General features: G+C 38.3%; 1 protein-coding gene across 9 annotated transcripts in view; it reads right to left on the bottom strand.

Moving 5' to 3' along the window:
- Positions 1-788: 788 nt before the first annotated feature.
- The window catches only part of bsk (mitogen-activated protein kinase dJNK), a 383,933-nt gene continuing 364,962 nt past the window's right edge, over positions 789-19,759 (bottom strand). For 8 of the 9 annotated variants that reach the window (XM_083141593.1, XM_083141594.1, XM_083141597.1 and 5 more), the window contains 3 exons: positions 15,414-15,572; positions 11,524-11,648; positions 789-4,124 (listed from right to left, as the gene is read on the bottom strand). In XM_083141593.1, coding sequence (XP_082997719.1) covers positions 3,891-4,124; positions 11,524-11,648; positions 15,414-15,572 — 518 coding nt within the window. In that variant the 3' untranslated portion in view covers positions 789-3,890. The remainder of the gene's footprint in view (positions 4,125-11,523; positions 11,649-15,413; positions 15,573-19,759) is intronic. The other variant, XM_083141601.1, reaches the window with a different exon arrangement.

Below are 19,759 nucleotides of genomic sequence, written 5' to 3'. Positions count from 1 at the left end.
GAATTCCAAGCGATGTAATTTTTAAGATTTTGAAATATATCTGTTCTTGGAAAGGAGAGGAAAATTTGAAAACAGCTGCCCTGCTGGCGACCGGTTATAATAGGGAAGACAGAGAGAATAAGAAATGAGGAACTTTGTAGGGGAGTGTAGGTAATGAATCTGCAGGTCAGAATAGACCAGGCATATGGAGGTGGTTTGGACACATAAAGAGGATACACACTGCACAAGGCAGGAGTGGAGGCCAAAGGAGTCAGACTGTGGAGTGTAAGAAGAATGTGGCAGGTTTGGAACACAGTGGGAGTGGTGGAATATCTGGGGATGAAAGGCTTCACTTCTGTGCTAACCCAGCCAGATACTTACGACAGTGATGGAGGGGGATGATTACTAAAATCTCAGCATAAATTTCGGATTTCAGATATATTTTGTGCGAGAATATTATCAATACTTGCGTTGCTTGAATTTTCAAGTTATTTTTGTTTTCTTCCATGGTTTCCAACTTAATTTTATACACTAAAATTTCATTTTTCCATTGTTTTGCACTTACCTTACCTGCAATAGCATGACTGTTCATGTGAAACAGCTTGCATCAATGAGTTCAGTTGTCTAGAGTCCACTTTCTGCACAGATAGGCTAACCGAGACAATATGCAGGAGGTTTCCAGCTTGCACCATGGATTACAAACATTAATCCACTCAAAATAAACATTCACATATTACTTAAAAAAAACAATTCAACCATATTTGCATACAATGTCATTCATGAACTAACAACAAAAGGAAATCACCAAATCAATTTATAATAACTATATTTTCCTATGTTACTGAGATTTTGATTTCAAACAAAGAATCAAATACAAAACCATTGTCATAATTACATTATCTTTGTAGTCAAAACTCTTATAACCTGGCAAATACACACAAAAACCTTCTTAAAATCATTTTGTGTTTTTTTTTTAAGTCCACAGCATATCTACTTATTTTTTTCATTTTATGCACTATTTTTGCAGTCTGCCACCATGTATGTACATACATTTTTTTTCTAAATACAATCAGGTATATAGATTGTTTTGACATTCATACGCCAACTTCTGAGAGATAGATCGATGACCACTATTTGAATTTTACGTGAAATGGTTTGGAAACTGCTGTACTCACTTACTTCTATATGAATTGAGTTTATTAATACAATGAGCGTTTCTTTTGTCTTTTAGCTTTATATTTATAAGTGTAAACAAGGGAACTCATAATTGGAAGGAGAAGAAATTATTTTTTTTGCGGGGTGGGAAATATTAAAAGCCACATTCTCCTCTGATCATATAAATGATTATCATATGCTTACATGATTATAGATAAGATTATGTAATTTCCTGAACCACTTAGAAGGTCGACTAACAGCATCGAACATGCATAACATCACATTCACGAATTTCCCATGTTAAAATACAGCTCAGGTACACATCAAATTATTATATGCCACTACATATGCACAAATATCATTCCTCCTTCTGTTTGTGAAATTATCTGAGCATTTTTTTTAATCCATAAAAAAATGACTGTACAAAAAATAGTCACATACAAAATATGTACACTGGAGACTGTTTATTTATCATTATGCTTGAAGGATTTCTCTTTTTTGTGTGTTTGAAACATGAAAGCAACAGTAATTATACATTTTTTTATCAAGTCAATCCTTCATTAGTGTTTTAAAGGTGCAGAAATTAGCACCTGGACTTGGGACTGCTGCTTAAAACAGTCAATTCAATTTTTACAGAAATCTTTTGTGTAATTTGCAAAATTTTTGAAAAGGATGACAAGAGGAAGGTGAACACGTGTTAATGCTTTTTGTAAAGAATTGTCTCCCTGTAAAGATAAAATTCCAATTAACTTGCTACATTTCACAGAAGTGGAAAGGAATTTGAATAACAGAGCAAGTTTCCATATCGGAAAGGAAAAAATTGAATGTTTATTTGAATCTTGCCTTGACCGAAACCTCGTATACCTCAATCACTAGAAAAACATCAGTCAACCTCCACGCACACGTCAACTTCTAGTTTGAAGCAAAAATGTAATTGTCTGGATGGCAGGCATGTTCCTCGTCTCTCGTAATCAACAACCAGCTGCACATGGTTTTCCTTTCTCCGTAAACCGTTTCAATGAACAAAAACACAGATTGTCAATGAGTAGTCATTGAAAGAACAGGAAAAGAAATAAATAAAAACAGTTTTTTAAAAAAATAAACAACTACAATTACAAAGTATAATATACTCCGTGATATTTTCTTCATACACACATCATGTCTACCGAACTATGGAGTCAGTCTTTCCATCTACAGGAGAACTCCCTATCTAACTGGTTACACTGAAGAAACAATGACAGAATATACATTATAGTGATAGGGAGATGACAGATTTCAAAATGGACTCAATACATTCAATGCAACAGGAAGTTAATGAAATTTGTACATGATTCTCAATCTGTTCAGAACTGGTATTGTGATTCTTGTGTATTGATTCTTTTTTTTATTGCCATTACATTTAAAACCTAGAAAGTAGAGGACCTAAGTTTCTATTGATATTTGAGGGATACAATACAATGAGAAAGGGAGAATCAGCTTTAGGAATCTTTTCGCACCTTCTATGAAAATTCACTGACTGCAAAGCTTCATCCTCTAGAACGGATCGTTCCTCTGTCTGGCTCTCGGCTCCACTTACACAGAAAATAGCTATCGTTCCTGGACAAGTTTCTTTCATAATTACTATATTTCCTTTGAAAAAAAGTCCCCACATCGTCATCATGTTGCGTGTTTACAATTTGGTCCTCCACGGTTCTTTTATTGCACCTTCGTGGCTGAGCACAGCTTAAAAAAATATAATGTTAAAAAAAGTTTCAAACGTGAGCCAAACCAAAGGAGCATATTCTGAATTTCCTAAAAGCATTTTATGAATACACAAACAGAAACTAACATCTGCCTTACTACAGCATTTCTTTTAAAACTCCTGACCCAAAAGTTTTACTCTGACACACATCCTGTCATCACTTTACGATACTTTTTTTTTTTTAAGTTTCTACAGCACTTTTGGTAATCCTACGATATATATAATATATATATCTTTTATATATGTATTTATATACTTATTCACAAAAAAGGAACAGAAAATTACCATATTTACAGGGTACGGAATATCCACAAGTGCATGATTTGTATAATATACCCTCTACAGCAACAAGGTGCTACATTCATAACGCTTCAAGAAACAATTCTTTCATTCTGTACAACATCAACACCGATTGAGGCATCACTTCACACAAATACGGACCAACCAGCAAAATAGTTTCTTCCCCGCTCACCCAGGGACCGGCTGCTGCACGTAACAACACTCACCATTGCATTCTGCCCAAGGATCACAGATGAAAAAAACGCAAACATCATCTTGTGTTAAATATTTACGGAACAATCAAAAGCAGTTTTGTACTAGTCCACACCTGCACTGTTCCTCTCAATAACATTGGACTGGAACATTTTCTTTTTCCCTGGTTCAAAGTACTCGTCTGGAAGATGCAATGAACTCTCGTGCTCGCTCTCTCTCTCACACACACACTCTCATTCTCGATACTTTACACGGCTCTACTATGGACCAAGAAACACCCACTTTGAATAATCCACTCACTCTGCTGCAAATATATTTTTTCCCCCAAGTGCAAAACGCAAAGCACATCAAACCATCACAACTTTCAAAACCTTGACCACAAAAACAGTTCAGCTTCAACTGTCAAAAAATAAAAACGAAACCAAAGACCTGGTAGCCTTTCCAAAATTGAGTTCTAGGGCCCGGTACAGCTATAGACCCTGGTGGTACGGACGACTACAAACAGGGGCTCCCTGGGCTTGCTCTACCGCCGCGAGGAGGCTCTCTGCTGCTGAGGGGTCTGGTCCACGATGTCCTCCTCCTCCTCGTTGTTGGCCTGTGCCAGGGGGCGGCTGTGGGAGGGACCCAGGGTGTTGAACGTAATCTCATACTCCACGACCTCCTGGTAGATCAGCTCCTTCCACTGTTCCACGGTGTGCTCCCTCTCGTCCACGGAGTGGTCGTAGGGGCCCGGAGCAGGCTGGGAAATAAACACACACTTAATTGCTGTTAATGACTCACTGATTCAAGACTCAATCTACTGCAAACAATCATTTCACACAAGTAAAACATGATGGCTAAGTTGGTAGAGCAATAGCACAGTGTATAAGAGACTAGGATTGGAGTCCTGGTTGAGCCTGCAGTTTTCACATGCAATGTTAATTGGACATTGTCCATTATCTAATTCTAATATTATGTTTCGAGAGAGCACTTCTCTCGTCTTCAAGTGGTGGGGATCGAACCTACCACAGACCTGTGAGTTTTACTACAAATCCATTGCTCTAACCAACCAGTCCACAGTAACCCCTCCGCTTTTCTTACTACTTCACGGCACAACGTCGTAGGTTCGATCCCCACCACCTGAAGACGAGAGAAGAGGTGCTCTCTCGAAACATAATGTTAGAATAAGTGTAGTTTAAAGCACTAGATAATAGATGATGTCCAATTAACATTGCATGCTAATGTAGAACCACTGCAACTAACATTCAGAGAATTGCCTGCAGTTTTTGCTTAATTTTGTACATAGTACATCTTCTGTGTGTGCCAAACAGAAAGGCAACTCCCATCAATTCTTGTCATTTTATCCCATTTTAAGATACTGCAAATGCAAGAGGTGATACGGGCTTAACCAGGGCACCAGAATTCTCTCAAATTATACACGCCTCACAAAAAGTTTGGAATATTGTATTAAACAATAGGTGATAGACATGACCTTGGAATGCAACAACACATGGTATCTGTCTGGTGGACGTTCTCGTCTTTCTGCCGACATATGGCACCTATGCCTAATATAATAATATTCCAAACTTGTTGTGCCTAATGTAACAATAATCCAAACTTTTTGTGAGGAGTGTAATTTTAAAAAACTACATGAAGAGCATTTGTATTTTACACAAAATATTGCAGAATTGTTCAAAGATGAAATGCAAAGAATAATGGCAGTGATATTGCAAAATACAGTGAGTAACATTCTATAAATTTTGGTACCAGCAAGTAAAGTTCAGAAATAGTGTGTATGAGGTGAAAAACAAAGAAAAAATATGGTGTGTCAACCAACAGAAAAGGCTGAATATCTTCTTTGCTGACAAAAGTGGAAAGGAATTTGTGCACATTCTTGAGAAGTTCACAAGATTTCGGTAAAGTTAGTTTCAAGCACATTTTTGTGCTCAGACAGGCTACAATTTAAAGTGGGATCTGAATGTGTAATGTGTCTCTACTGGAAATCAAACCTGAGATGCCTTGATTAGAACACAATCAAGATATTCACATCTCACCAGAATTTTAGTGGATGTTGCATCCTGTTTTTTGCCTGACACACATAGTCGAACATTTTAGATTTGACTATAACTTCATAATGGATGCTGTAAAAGCGGTATAGAATTACTTATGTGAAATTTTGAAATATCGTATTTCTGCATTGCACAATTTAATGGTTATATCCTATTAATTTTGAAGAGACTCTGTCTTCATTCACTAAGGGTACAGCGTCTGGAGCGGAGATGGTACCGCGTCACTGCTTTATTTGTTCCCAGGTGGCGGTAGTTGCACTTTCTCCCATTTAGCATCGCTGGCGTGTGTATCTTGGCTTGCATCATCTGCTGTGCTTTCTGCTTCCTGTTGTCAGGTGGTGCTGCCGGGTGGTGGTTGGCGGACTGGGCTGTCTGCTGGGTCATGCTGTTCCTCACTTGGCTGGAGGGGGTCAAGTATCTGCACCATATCTTGTCTTTTTCTGGTCTGGGATCTTATGGAGGATGGGGTGCCAAGTCGAGTATGCCTGTCCATTATTCAGGTTCAGCACTGGTTTCTGTTGGATGATAGCATGGGTTTCCTTGACAGTGTTTTCTATGAGAGAGCCGGTTGGGTGAAGTATGGATGTGGAGAAGATGGTGTGGTTTGTGGAGTGGAGGTGTTGAGAAAGGCCTGATTTTGGTGTGTCCTTTTGGCATCCCCTGGTGTCTACAAGGCCACATGCCAATGCCACAACAGCTACATTGGCAGAACCATCCGCACTGTTCAAGAATAGATTGATAAACACGTAAAAGATGCCAAAAAGACACACCAAAATCAGGCCTTTCTCAACACCTCCACTCAACAAACCACACCATCTTCTCCACATCCATACTTCACCCAACTGGCTCTCTCATAGAAAACACTGTCAAAGAAACCCATGCTATCATCCAACAGAAACCAGTGCTGAACCTGAACAATGGACAGGCATACTCGACTTGGCACCCCATCCTCCATAAGATCCCAGACCAGAAAAAGACAAGATATGGTGCAGATACTTGACCCCCTCCAGCCAAGTGAGGAACAGCATGACCCAGCAGACAGCCCAGTCCCCCAACCACCACCCGGCAGCACCACCTGACAACAGGAAGCAGAAAGCACAGCAGATGATGCAAGCCAAGATACACACGCCAGCGATGCTAAACGGGAGAAAGTGCAACTACCGCCACCTGGGAACAAATAAAGCAGTGACGCGGTACCATCTCCGCTCCAAACGCTGAGACAGAGAGTCTTCGAAATTAAAAGGATATAACCATTAAATTGTGCAACGTGAAAATTTCAAAATTTCACATAATTAATTGACCATAATTCTTTAAATTCTTTAGTTCTTTATTTGAGTGGGTGAGGTTCAGCCTGAGGCTGTTCTGCCACCTAACCCATGTCACTGAGTACATTTAAATGTACATTTCTTATATGTATGTACAAAACAAAATGTACGATTTAGCTACAAAATACTGCTTTTGATCAAATAATTATAATAAATGTTACATGAATAAAATTACACAAGAAATGGTGAAAAGACAACATAAAAATAAAAGTAAAATGAAAAAGAAGACAGACGAAATACATAACATAACTGTTATTTGAAAGTCTTTATAAGTTAGAAATTAACACAGAGCTGCATTCAAACAATCCCAAGAAAAATCTGGTCTTACAAATGAAGTTTACATCCTGAAGATGCTACTGGATGAAAACAGATTCGAGAAGATCCGATAAATAGTTTGTACAAGTTAGTTATTGTGACATGGAGCAGCATGTAAATACAATGATGGATATTGTATATAAACTCACAGGTTTTTGTCAAAATTTAGAGGAAAATTTACAGGTAGCCACATTGCTGTGTAATCTACAAGACAGCTACAAAACTAATTACTGCTTTGGAAACTAGATGGAAAAAAGATCTGACCCTGAAAATCGTGAAAGAAAAGTTCATACTAGAAGGCAAGAAATTGAAAATCATAAAACTTTCTGTGGTAAAACTATATTTAGGAAAAGATTACAGAATATGAAAAAGTGATTATTCTCATAAAGTGCCACTGCATTAAATACAAGGTCTTTATAAATAAGACTGTATACAAAGAAAATCAAGTAGCGTTAAAAAAGGAAGTGGTGAAAGTGAATCTAGCTGTGACAAGATAAATTTGTGCTTTGAGGCAAATACAAAGATTTGAGCACAGATCAATACATTGGTAAGTAATTGGAAGTTTCTTCAAACATTTCACTGATAAACACAGCATGGGAATGTAAAAATTTTAGTGAAAAATACAGGCTCGACCAGGACTCGAACCCAGGTCTCTGGTAGTATACTGTGCAAATGACATAAAAAGCACCAAAAATAGCACAAATTACTGCCAATGTTTCACTCAATCACATGAATATAACTCTGGGTTTAATAGAGAATGACAAAGTGGTTTGCGAATATGATGACCAAACTTGGTACCATTTTCTCCATGCATCAATGTAACAGCTTCAAACTTCCCCTTTTAAGCTGCTTTTCTGTTAAGGATGTCCACACGATGTGGATAAGATTCTGGCCTTATTTGGTGATGTTTTTTAATGCTGATTTGATTGCTTTTTGTGTCACATTTAATAACAAAACTTTATACATGCTCATAAGTAAATAAATATATAAAACTTAAAAATATTAAGAAATCGTTGGCTGATCCCCAAAGGGTGTGGTTTTTTTCTTAAACATCGTAATTGGTTTATGGTGATTTTTGCACCTTATATTGTTTTGAAATGATCCCAGCACACTAAATACATACACTTGGTACAGGCTCAATGTGGTTTGAGTTGGTGTTTTAAGTCCACTTTATGCACAGTAAGGCTAATCGGGACTGGACTACAGTTTAAAGTGGTATCCGAACCACTTGTGCCTTCACCGAGTATCAAACCCAGACCCCTTGATTACAAGGCAATGACGCCACCACTGCACCATAGGGGAGGCCCACTTGGTACAGACACTAAAGACTTTCTTCTTACATGAAGGACCTCACATGACATCTGCATGCAAGTAGGATTGTTAGAATCACAAGCACATAAATCGCCCGCCATATGAATTTAGGTCAAAATTCTCGAAGGCGGGTTTCTTCCTTTTATGTTATATCTGTAACGTCATTGCCAGATGAGGAATTTTCCATTGTTTCCTGTCAGTAGCAATAATCACAATTCCTGTATACTACTTTTGTTCTGGCTTCCAATGATTTGAACTTGAAACATGTTCGGATCCCACTTTAAACTGTAGGTCCAGTCCCAATTAGCCTTTCAAAGTATTCTCACTAGAAAAATCAAGTGTTTAGTGGACACAACATTCTTGACACGTACAGTCTTGCTTCTAAACTCAAATATCCATGTTGCTTCTTTTTCTAGTAACAAATTACTAGAGCTAAGCAAGTATAGAAATATGTGTCGTTAATAGAATGTAAACAATGTACATAAGCACCATTGTTAATGACCGTAAAGCCTTTTGGCGTTTCTTTTTCGGTTTCCAACAAAGTTAAAACCGTTTACTTGCAACAAATATATCCAACAATTTGATCAATGGTCTTCACAAACAAGGGACCAGGCAGGCGTATTTCAGTTTGTGCTGAAAAATTTTAGTCACAAAGACGTAACTCAAGATACGACAGTTTGTGCCAATAACTTTTTCGCTAAATGTTGAGATACGACACTTTGACAAATCCTAAAAACTGAATATTTCGAAAATGGATGATAGTTCAGAGATGTCGATTTGCAAGATTGTGGGGAAATATCTCAATTTTTTTTTTTTTAAGATACGATACTTTGTAAAGGGGTCGACGATATATGAACTAACTTCGTTGAATGTTTCAACTTCCAGTAACTTCTCTTCCAGTGAAAATAAAACACACTGGATGTACACTAATTGTAACTTAAAAAGTATTTGTTCAAGTGTGTGTAGCTGAATTTTGGCAATTTTTTAAATGATAGTTTGCAAGATATAAACTGCCATGTTTATTTACATATTAATGATATTGACACTATTTATGGTTTAACATGTATAGTATATCGTAGATTTTTCTACAAAAAATATTTGCTATTTTTACCTATAAAAATTATTGAATTTTAAATCAAGAGGATTTAAGTGTGTTTACAGTTTACATATTACATTTCCTTTCGTATGAGCTTCACCCCATCAGTACATATATTTTGTTTTCTCTTTTCCTTTCTTAGAGCCTAATAAACACCATTAACCTTTACTCTGCTGAGGAGGTCGTCAGGAAGTCTCACCCAGGCCTTTTGGCGCGAATTTTAAATTCGTAGTACACTTATTTGATAAAAATTGTTATAGACTATTTGACCAATCACCAATCTACTTCGAGTAACTTTTGTTTTGCAGCTAAAACATCAGGGCATGCAACCCTGCAGAAATCAAAATGCCAAAGCCAATAAGAGGGTTGGGTGGGCTGCGGCCCCAACTTTCAATGAAAAAAATCATAAAAATGGGGAGTTTGCCCCCTCTTCCCCCACTATTTTGGGTTTTCGGAAGGGGACGCAAACTTTAGCCTTATTTCCAACCTAACAGAAAAGTATCAAGATAATAAAAAAACGAATTTTGTAATCATCTACATTGTCGTTTTTTGAACCAAATTACGAGTAGCATCTTATAATCGATGGTTGAAAAATCGACCAAAATACGAGTAAAGGTTAAATGATTACGAGATGAATGTACTTTTACCAAAAGTGATTCTCATATCTACAAAATCCTTATGTACATTATTCTATAAGTTATTTATTTAAAGTGATCTAAATCAGTGATTTTTTAAATAAAAATCATCTGATTTAAATGAATCCCCCTTGATTGGCAGTCATATATGACCGCGGTTGCAGGCCTTACCAACAGCATGGATTTCCTGCCTTTAACCTTTACTCGGCGAATGGGTCACATGTGACCCATAGAAAATATAGGTGTCACTGGTGACCCGTCCTGCTGATTAAAGAGTTCATCTGCTTTTAGCACCTTCATACTTGTATGTGAGGTTGTAAACGCTGACAGATGTTCAGATAAGACTTTGAAATGTCCTGTAGAAGAAAACCCACTAACCCATGACCCCCTCCCCTGCTCCCCTTCCTTTCCAGTCGCATTTTCGATGCGAGGTTTGACAGTTGGAAAATTAATGCAATGCAATATATGAGATTTACGAGCTTGTTTTCTGCCTCCCAGCTTCCCCAGCTATCTTTTGTCAACACCTTGGGTTGTGTGTTCCAATGCTGAAGTTGGTGATGAGAGTCTAAAAATAGAACAAGGGAAGCCAAAATGCACTGTCACGCCTGACTGGAACAAAAATATGTTGGTCACAGCATGCTGCGAAGGAAATGTGACGCCTCTGCTGTCTTTGTTGATGAAATTCTGCCTGCCTCCCCCCCCCCCTTTCCGTGTAACCAATAGCGTACCGTCTTTGTGAGTCTCGGAGTAATAATAATTTATTCTCTAATATGCAAATAAGCTATTTTTTGCCAAAATGCAGAATTGTACATATTGCATCATATTTCAGCCTGTATGAGGACTACGGACTTGAAACAAGTTTCACTTTGTTGCAAAAGGTCTATTCTTTTAAAACAATGCAAAAGTTTGCGCCCTTTTCCCAAAATAGTGGGAGAAGAGGGGGCGAACGCCAGATTCTTTTTTTTGTTCATTGAAATTTGGGGACTTAGTCCCCCAACCCCATTTTTATTACTTGGGCACTCTGAATTGTATACAATCCTGTGATCCGATGTTTTTTTCTTCCAAACAAAAGTTAACCGAAGTTGATTGCTCAAATAGTCTCCGAGATATAACGTTTTTCTGACATAGGTGTAAAAATTTAAAAATTGCACACAAAGGCCGCAACCAGAGATGGGTTACTTTCTAAAACCCGCTCGGCAGTGTAAAGGTTAACAACATATAAAGCTACTTCAGCAACACAATGCTATGTTCATCTTCATGTTTTTAGATGTATTTTCTTTACATTGCCATCAGTGGTTAGGTGGACATTTTAATAGTGTACTCTACACTAAGTTTACAAAGAATGGTTAAACATGTACACAGTTCTTGAGCATTCCCTTCCTATGAAGAAGAAAGGAACATTCTAGAAAATGGAGAAGATACTTACTGCATTCACCTCACTCTCGTCGTACCATACATTGATATATGGATGCAGGAGAGCATCGTCAACAGATATTCGCTTCTCAGGATCAATCACTAGCATTCGTGATAGAAGATCCCTTGCTTGGCTAGCTGCAAGGGGACAAGTTAAAGAATAAGCAATGCACTGGTCATGGGTACAAGAAAACTAACATACCGTAATATTAATTATAGCATAATTTATGCCTTGAGCCAGTTTTTATGAAGAAGTAATGCACACACATTTTTTTGATATTTCTGGCACATGTTTGCTTTTTATCACAACATTTCAGTCTTCATCAGGTAAGCTGATGAAGATGACGTGTCTGATGTTTGAATTCTTCTTCTTACTCAGATTAGTCATCCTTATCAACTCACTTGAAAAACACTTTTTGAAACTCTTAAAATACCATGTTAAAACTGAATACATTGGAACCTAATTTTATATTTTTCAGGGGACCAAGATGAAAATAAATTAAAATGGGGGAAAATGTAAAATCGAGAAAAATATGTAACATTTTGCTATGTTGGGACCATCAAGACTGAATATATAATGCAGGAAAATGTAAAAACCGGGAACGTAAAATCGGGGTTCCACTGTATGTGTCAGACAAACCAATACAATAAGTGGCAAAATGATTTATATTACTTATTCCATTAACATCATAAGGTCACAACATGTATCTTTGTTTTGCTCTTAACCAAATTCTGATTGACCTTGATTCATTTTCAAGGGTGGGGGATAAGTAGGACGTGTGGAACAAGTTTTACGTGGTTAAAATGACCTGAACAGGTTAAAAGGTATCAAAACTTCATCGCATGATTATGCTGGTGGAATGCTTAGCAGTTTCCTCTATGACTACCAACACACGTTATGATCACTGCTGGATCCACACATCTTGCTCCCCCCCCCCCCCCCCCCGCAAAATATTACCAAAGGCCCCACACTATCTACCTACCTCTAGACACACATATATATTATGTATGTGTGTGTCTGTAATTCTTGATCTCATGTTGACAAAGTCCCATATAAGAGCCTAGAGGATGATTAAGAAAGCCACTTAACACCCCCTATAAAAAGGAAAGGAGTTAGGCTGGATACATCTGATCATGATAGAAACAGGTTAGGCTATGGGGGAATGACATTGCTGTGTTCCAAGCAGACATCTGCCATATTGATGGCTGCCATATTGAATGAAACTCAAAATTTTTAAATTGGAAGGGGCTGATATGATATATCTGTATATGACAATTTTTTCTCACACCTGGAAAATGATACATTTGTCACAATCATGCAGTCATAACTTTTTCCCCATTAAAGATAGGTTGAAGAAACCATCACCACTGCATTTCTCATGAAATTCTAGGCTGACTGCCATGCGGGAAACCCAGCTTTGTTCCTGCCAAAAAACCCTCTTGGGTCCACCCAGCCTCAAATCAAATGATACCCAGGGAGGGGGGTGAATGCAGCCTCCAAGATGGTCGACATCAAAAATATGTGGGGCCTACCCCCACATACCCTAAATGTGCCTTCATGGCACGGTGCCATGCACAGGGAACTTTTAACTTTACCTTTAGCTGTATCAGTGCCTGTATATATTGTATTTGTTTCTGTATCCCTGAGTAACTACGTTCATTTTTTACATATGCATATACAAACACTCTACTATGTCAATGGCCGAGGGCCCCCTACATGCTTACTTGTCTCTGCAACATTTTTGTCGTTGGTGCATCGTTTTGGCACTACAGTCGTTCAAAAAAGCCTGTTTTGCTGCCTGAATGCTGGCAATTCAACATATTTGATTGCATTTGTGATGTCATTTCCTATCGTGAAGCGGTGCATGACAGGGTTACCAGGAACACACATATTCTGTGAAATATGACATAGCTACAATCAGCCACATTATGTACTGTGAAACAAAGCAAGGGAACGCGTTCAGTAATCCAACTAGAAATAAACCAGCGATACAAAAGGAAAACAAAAGGAAGTGGTTATATCGGATCTCTTAGCCCAAGTGCCATTTATTTGCAATTTCAAATTTCACTTTTGAGTTTTTCATTTTATTCTGAAATACGTACTATATGTTATACCATGTAAACCATGGGAGGGGAGTTTGAACCAGTTCCCCTGTAAATTAGCATGTTCATTTCAATTGTAAAAAAGCAGAACAGCTGTTATTTATTTATTTGGTTAATATCAGAAATAAAGTTTGAGCAGAACAACCGAATTAAGAACTGAGTTAGATCGAAACACTTAGTGAAAAATATAGGAACTAGGTTGTTTTTTAATATTCTACCATTTAATCCAAGGAATAAATTGTTACAAGTTTTCAAAAATTTTAAAAAATGAGATTTTTATGTAACCCAACATAAACTTTAAGACTGCATTTTTCTCTAAATTGTTTAAGTTTTATTGTTGAAACAGGTGTATTAAAGTTAAAGGCATTGCAAATAATTACACCAACTGTAAGTAATGTAAAAAACTAATGTGATAATTCTTAAATAACTGTTTACATAAAACCACATTCACCAGTGCATTACCTAAAAATTACAATTTTATATTAGGTTTTCTCAAGAAAGCAAGTCTAATGTATCCAATATCTGGTGCGTGCAACAATGAAGTCAAATGTAGGAAAAGGCACATTAATTTTTTAATGCTTTGTATAAAATGTTTCTTTTCTATGTAAAATGATGTGATGAGCATCACCTCTTCAATAACCACAATCACAAAATGGATTATGTATTTGCAAATCTCGTTGCTGAGTTGACATCTATAGGTTAGTCTATCCACTAGTCCTTCTGATACTAGTAAACAGTTGACAAAATAAAAAAATAAAGAACTCAAAATTCCAAACACATGACTGTAAAGTAATATTCAGGTCATTATGAGGAAAAGCACAAAAATGGTTGAAAATATAAGTAGTAGGTGTAGTAAAACAAGCTCTCTGATGACTGTGCTCATTTATGCTCTGGATACATGTGTAATGGTTGGCAACTGTGAACATAACATAGTATTTGCTGCTGATTCATCATTAAGTTGTTACTGCTGTTGAACGTGTTTCGACCATAATGGTACAACTTGAGCTGCAGATGCTTCCATTATCAGCACCACAATACAACAACATATGTATCAGGACAAGTGGATAGACTAACCTGTAGATATCAACCTTGCAACGAATGCAGATATCTGACATGTGGGCTAAGAAACAAAATCCGATAACACTTCCTTTTAAATACGTTGTTTTCTAGTTTTTCGTATCGCTGGTATACTTCCAGTTGGTCTACTGGAAGCGTTCCTCGCTTTCTCTTACAGCACATAGTGTGGCTGATTTTAGCTATGTCATATTTCACAAAATATATGTATTCCTGGCAACCATGCCATGTGCTGTTTCGCAGCAGGAAACGACTTCACAAATGTGATAAAATGTTGTGTTGGGTTGCCACCATTCAGGCAGTAAAATGGGCTTTTTTGAATGACTAGCACTGAAACGATGCACCAACGAGAAAAATGTTACAGAGAAAATTTCTGATTTGGCCCTCCCAAACTGAATAACCTAGTTACGTCCCTGCCCAATGCTCAACCAAGCATCCCCCATCACCTAGGAATTTCCACTTCAATTAGAGTAAAATTGTCACAAAATTAACAACTCTCTTCTTTTTTTCTTTTATGAAGTGCAGCTACTGAATAATGGGACTGCCTGCACTTAATCGGGAAAACTTGGAGGTGTGGCGGAATGTTTATATTGGTTCATCCCTGGTATTTATATATGCATAAAAGTTTCAGCTATTAGTTATACACATGTGTATCAGGTGAAAAATGTTCATTTACTTCAATGTATGGAAAGATGTCTACTTTCTGAGATTGCAAAAGCAACTTACCCTTCAACTTATTGTGTTCTGATGAATCAGAAGGAAAGAGGACGTCTGGGAACAGCCGCTCAAAGGAGTAGCCAGAATACCTTGGCCGGTTTTCCACATAATTCCTTACAGTTGGCTGGAGTCTTTTCATAAAGTCTGCGGATGGAGTTCCTAATTGTTCTGAAATTCAAATTCAAACCAATGGTTGAAATCAAACTCAATATTTACACACAAACTGCAACAATATTCCAAAAGTTATTGAAAAGTTCAAATATCTGCATATTTAACACGTTCTCTGCACACCAATCACGCTATGTTGGTCATTATGACCAAAACATGTGGCTTGCACTTTGTTTTCCTAGCATGCCATCAGTCACGAGTATAGCAATGATGCGTGTAAGGCATGACTGACAAGGCATGGGGAGTCGAATGCACACATAAAAATGTTTCGGCCGTTTTATTTTTTTACAGGAAAAAAAGTGAAATTTGCGAAATAACGCCAATAACCACTTTGGCGCAGGTGGAAGGAATTTGTGAAACTACCCTGGCAGGAAACATGTTAACAAGAATGAGCATCTCAATGTAAGTCGAAAATGATTGCTTCTTTAAATAGAGCACAGTACAATTTCCCATTTCATTTCTTCCTTCAGTTCACCCTCCATACCCAGACCTGAAAATCTGTATGATCACTCAGACTGGTGGGGGGACTCTTATTAACATTTGCACTTTTAAAAATTTGCATTCAGTTTAACAGATTATCAGGTTATTTTGTAATTTTTGAACCAGTAATAGACTAATAGCCTTAGAAACATAATATTTCGAAGATCAAACATCTTCTTTGTGAAGTTAAGTTCATCTCACTTCACTGAGAAAAACCAATAGAATCCACAACCAGAATCACTTTCACCAACACACAAATTCAATGTTCAAAATTATCATTAACATTAAAATAACCTCCACAACATGTTAAAAACCACAAAAAGATGTTGTACATGCACATGACACAAGCTCATCAACATGGCCATACTATACTAAACCAGACCATACTACCAATTTAGTCATTTAATTTTCATGGCCATGGCCTTGAATTCTGTTGAATTTTCCTTGCCCAATATGCATGCTTGGCATTCAGCCTCAATGGGATGTTTCCTTGTTGTATCGTGTGCATGTTAAGACTTCTTTTGGTGGTTTTTAACATGTTGTAATGAATCTTTAATGATGATTGGGATAAGTAAATTTTTATGTGTTTTCAACTAAAATCATAGTTGTGTATTGTTTTGGACTTTCTGAAGCGAAATGAATCCAACTTGACAAAGGTGTGTGATCTTCGAAACGTTGTTTTGCTACTTGTACCCATATTTCCATACGTGCACACTATCAATATCTACATATATCATTTTCTTCTACCTTTATTATTATTATCGAACATTCAGCACGTTTCCAAATCCCCGTCAGTTTCAGAGGAGCCAAGCAAAGGTCATTTGCCTTGCCCACAAAAGGCAACGGCTATATTTACGCTTTCTCTACCAGAAGCCCTTTGTCTCCCCAACGTGAAATATTTCCATTCTTCCCTGTAACTAACCCCCTCCTCCACGCCAGCCAACAGAAAGTGGACATGGACAAAAAACCCTAACCCAGCGGTGAATTTTGGTGGTTCAGTGTGCGTCTATAAGCTAGACAGAAGAGTCGGTGTTGAGAATGCAAGTGACAAGTGTGTGTCTAGAACTTGTGCCGGAGGATCTGTTGTCGAGAAGCTGCGATAGAAGTGTTGAGGATTTGCCTTAACAAGTCTTTGTCGAGAGGTTGCGCTGAGAGTCCGTGTAAAAATGGTTATACTGAACATCCTGTGTCTAGAAGCCAGTGTCCGTCAATGCTGAGAGCATAGCATTTAACCCTTGATTTACAATGAACGGGATAGTTTTCGTCACAAGATAAACTATTATATATGTAACTGGTCAGTGTACAGAAGACAGATGTGAACTGTGACATGTGCTTCGGCGGCCTGATATATATGTAGGAATCGTCACCGGAGGGTAGTGTGATTGACACCACGGACAGTTGGGACAACCAGGCTCCCTAAGGACAGACAATGGAGACATCAACACACAGCGCCAGGACATCGGTGTAAGTGTGACCGGAATTGAAATTAAGGTGTGGACTTGCAAATTTTCATTATCATGTAGAGATTCTTAACATAATACATATTCATATATCACAGTCCATCAATCGAATCGCTATAATTTCATATGCAACCCCATCCTTTTCCCCAATCTCAATAGTATTTTTCTATTGTTTATGTGCACCGTGCAGGTACAGCAGGGCATCGAACCCTGGATGGCTTGGTCCCCAACCGCCTATTGTTCGGCTTCAACCAAGCGGCCCAGGGGGGAAAGAGCTAGCCTGTACGGCCACATACTTCTCAGCTCACCAATGTGAAACTACTCTATTACTGATAGAAAAGGAAGCTACAAGCAGCTAAGAATTATTTATATATTATATTAAAATGTAACAAATTAGAGGACTTTATCAACATACTATACCAAAATAATTTTCACACATGAGTACAATAACACAGAATCCATATTTTTCATATGAGATTGTATCATATAAAGTTAAATCAAGCACGTTTTTGAAGAAACATGATATAGAGCAGAAAATGCGAAATTTCATCCCATAAAAAAATTAGCTACTCGCCTGATTTTTAAGTGCAATAATGAACACACAACATACTATTTCTCACGTCCTTACATTGTAACCTTATAAATGCTCCTGAATTTATACAGGGTGCTTGGAAATTCCCCTTACAAACTCCTAGGGCTAGTAGAGGGGACTGAGTAGACACTATTTGGAATAGGAACCCATGTCCGGAAACAGTCAACCATGACAATGTGTCGGAATTGCCTGTGTTGGTATGCAACCGGGTAGGTAGTACATGACGTCAGAAGATCACCTGATGGCACGTGACGTCCGTCAGGAACTGTGGTTTCAGCACGATGTCGCACAGCCTCACTTTACATGTGACGTTCGGAGACATCTTAACCGAAGATTCGGGCAAAGGTGGATAGGCCAAGGTGGTCCAACCCCGTGGCCCCCCACGATTGCCGGATTTAAACGCCATTGAACTATTTCTTGTGGGGTCGTTTGAAGAGTATGGTGTACGAGACTCCCGTAGACACAGAGGATGAACTGCTGGCAGGAGTTATGATCGCTGCACAAGAGATTGACGGGACACCAGGTGTGATGGAGCGAGTGTACCAGAACATGATTCGTCGGTACAATGTGTGCAACGACGTTCGTGGTAGTCACATCAGTGCCGTATGCGACACATCCAGTGCAGAAGACAGAAACAAGTTGTTGCGTTCCACTGTCGACACAGATGTTATTGTGAGCAATGAATAGTACGTTTATTTCTTGTTTCCTTGGCATTGTTACCAAATAAATTTGCTTGTATTATGGACTGAGTCACACGTCATTCACTTCTGTACCACCTCATTTCACATGGTTGTAATAAATGATTACACTTTAGGTCATCAGGTGATCTTCTGACGTCATGTACTGCCTACCCGGTTGCATACCAACACAGGCACATCCGACACTTTGTCATGGTTGTAGCACGGAAACGTCCGGACATGGGTTCCTATTCTAAATATTGTCTACTCAGTCCCCTCTACTAGCCCTAGGAGTTTGTAAGGGGAATTTCCGAGCACCCTGTATATTATTAAGGTATAGTACAATTACACCAATGACAGTCTGCCATTCCTAATTCCAACAGAAAGCTCAAGTCATATATCATTGAGAAATGCAATCAGCATAGTTGCTCTGAATTTATAATCTAACAAAGCCAGGAACAAAGAGGCTGCTTCCACACAAAATTTGTCACTTAACATTCTGAAAAGTAAAGAGCTGCGGTAGCTCAGTTGTAAGGGCATCTGACTACCATGTGAGAGACCTGGGTCCAATCTGCAGCAGCTCCGGTGCCCACCCAGCGTCGGATAAAGTGGGTACCCGGGGGATACTCTGAGGTAAAGGGGGTAAAAGCAGCCACGGGCATGGTGCTGATCACATCACCCCCACCTTCGGCCATGATCAACAAAGTGTGGGGCCTATATGCCTTCATGGCATGGTGCTGAACACAGGGGAGCACTTTACTCAGAGGTCGGAAGTAGCGCGCTACTTGTATCGGCGCTACTGTAGCTAGCTACAAAATTTGTAGCTGTAGCTGTAGCGGCGCTACATTTTATAAATTGTAGCTTAGCTGTAGCGTCGCTACAAAATTCTTGTAGTTTGTAGCGAAAATCACCTCGCTACCGCTACTTTTCTTGTTGGAGTTTTGAGGTAAATGTTTACGTGGCAACAGTGTTTACCAG

Source organism: Lepisma saccharinum, chromosome 20 (assembly GCF_977018435.1).
Source record: "Lepisma saccharinum chromosome 20, izLepSacc3.1, whole genome shotgun sequence".
Taxonomy (NCBI): Eukaryota; Metazoa; Arthropoda; class Insecta; order Zygentoma; family Lepismatidae; genus Lepisma; species Lepisma saccharinum.
Note: the sequence above shows the minus strand (reverse complement) of the source record. Positions and strands in the feature narration are given on the sequence as shown.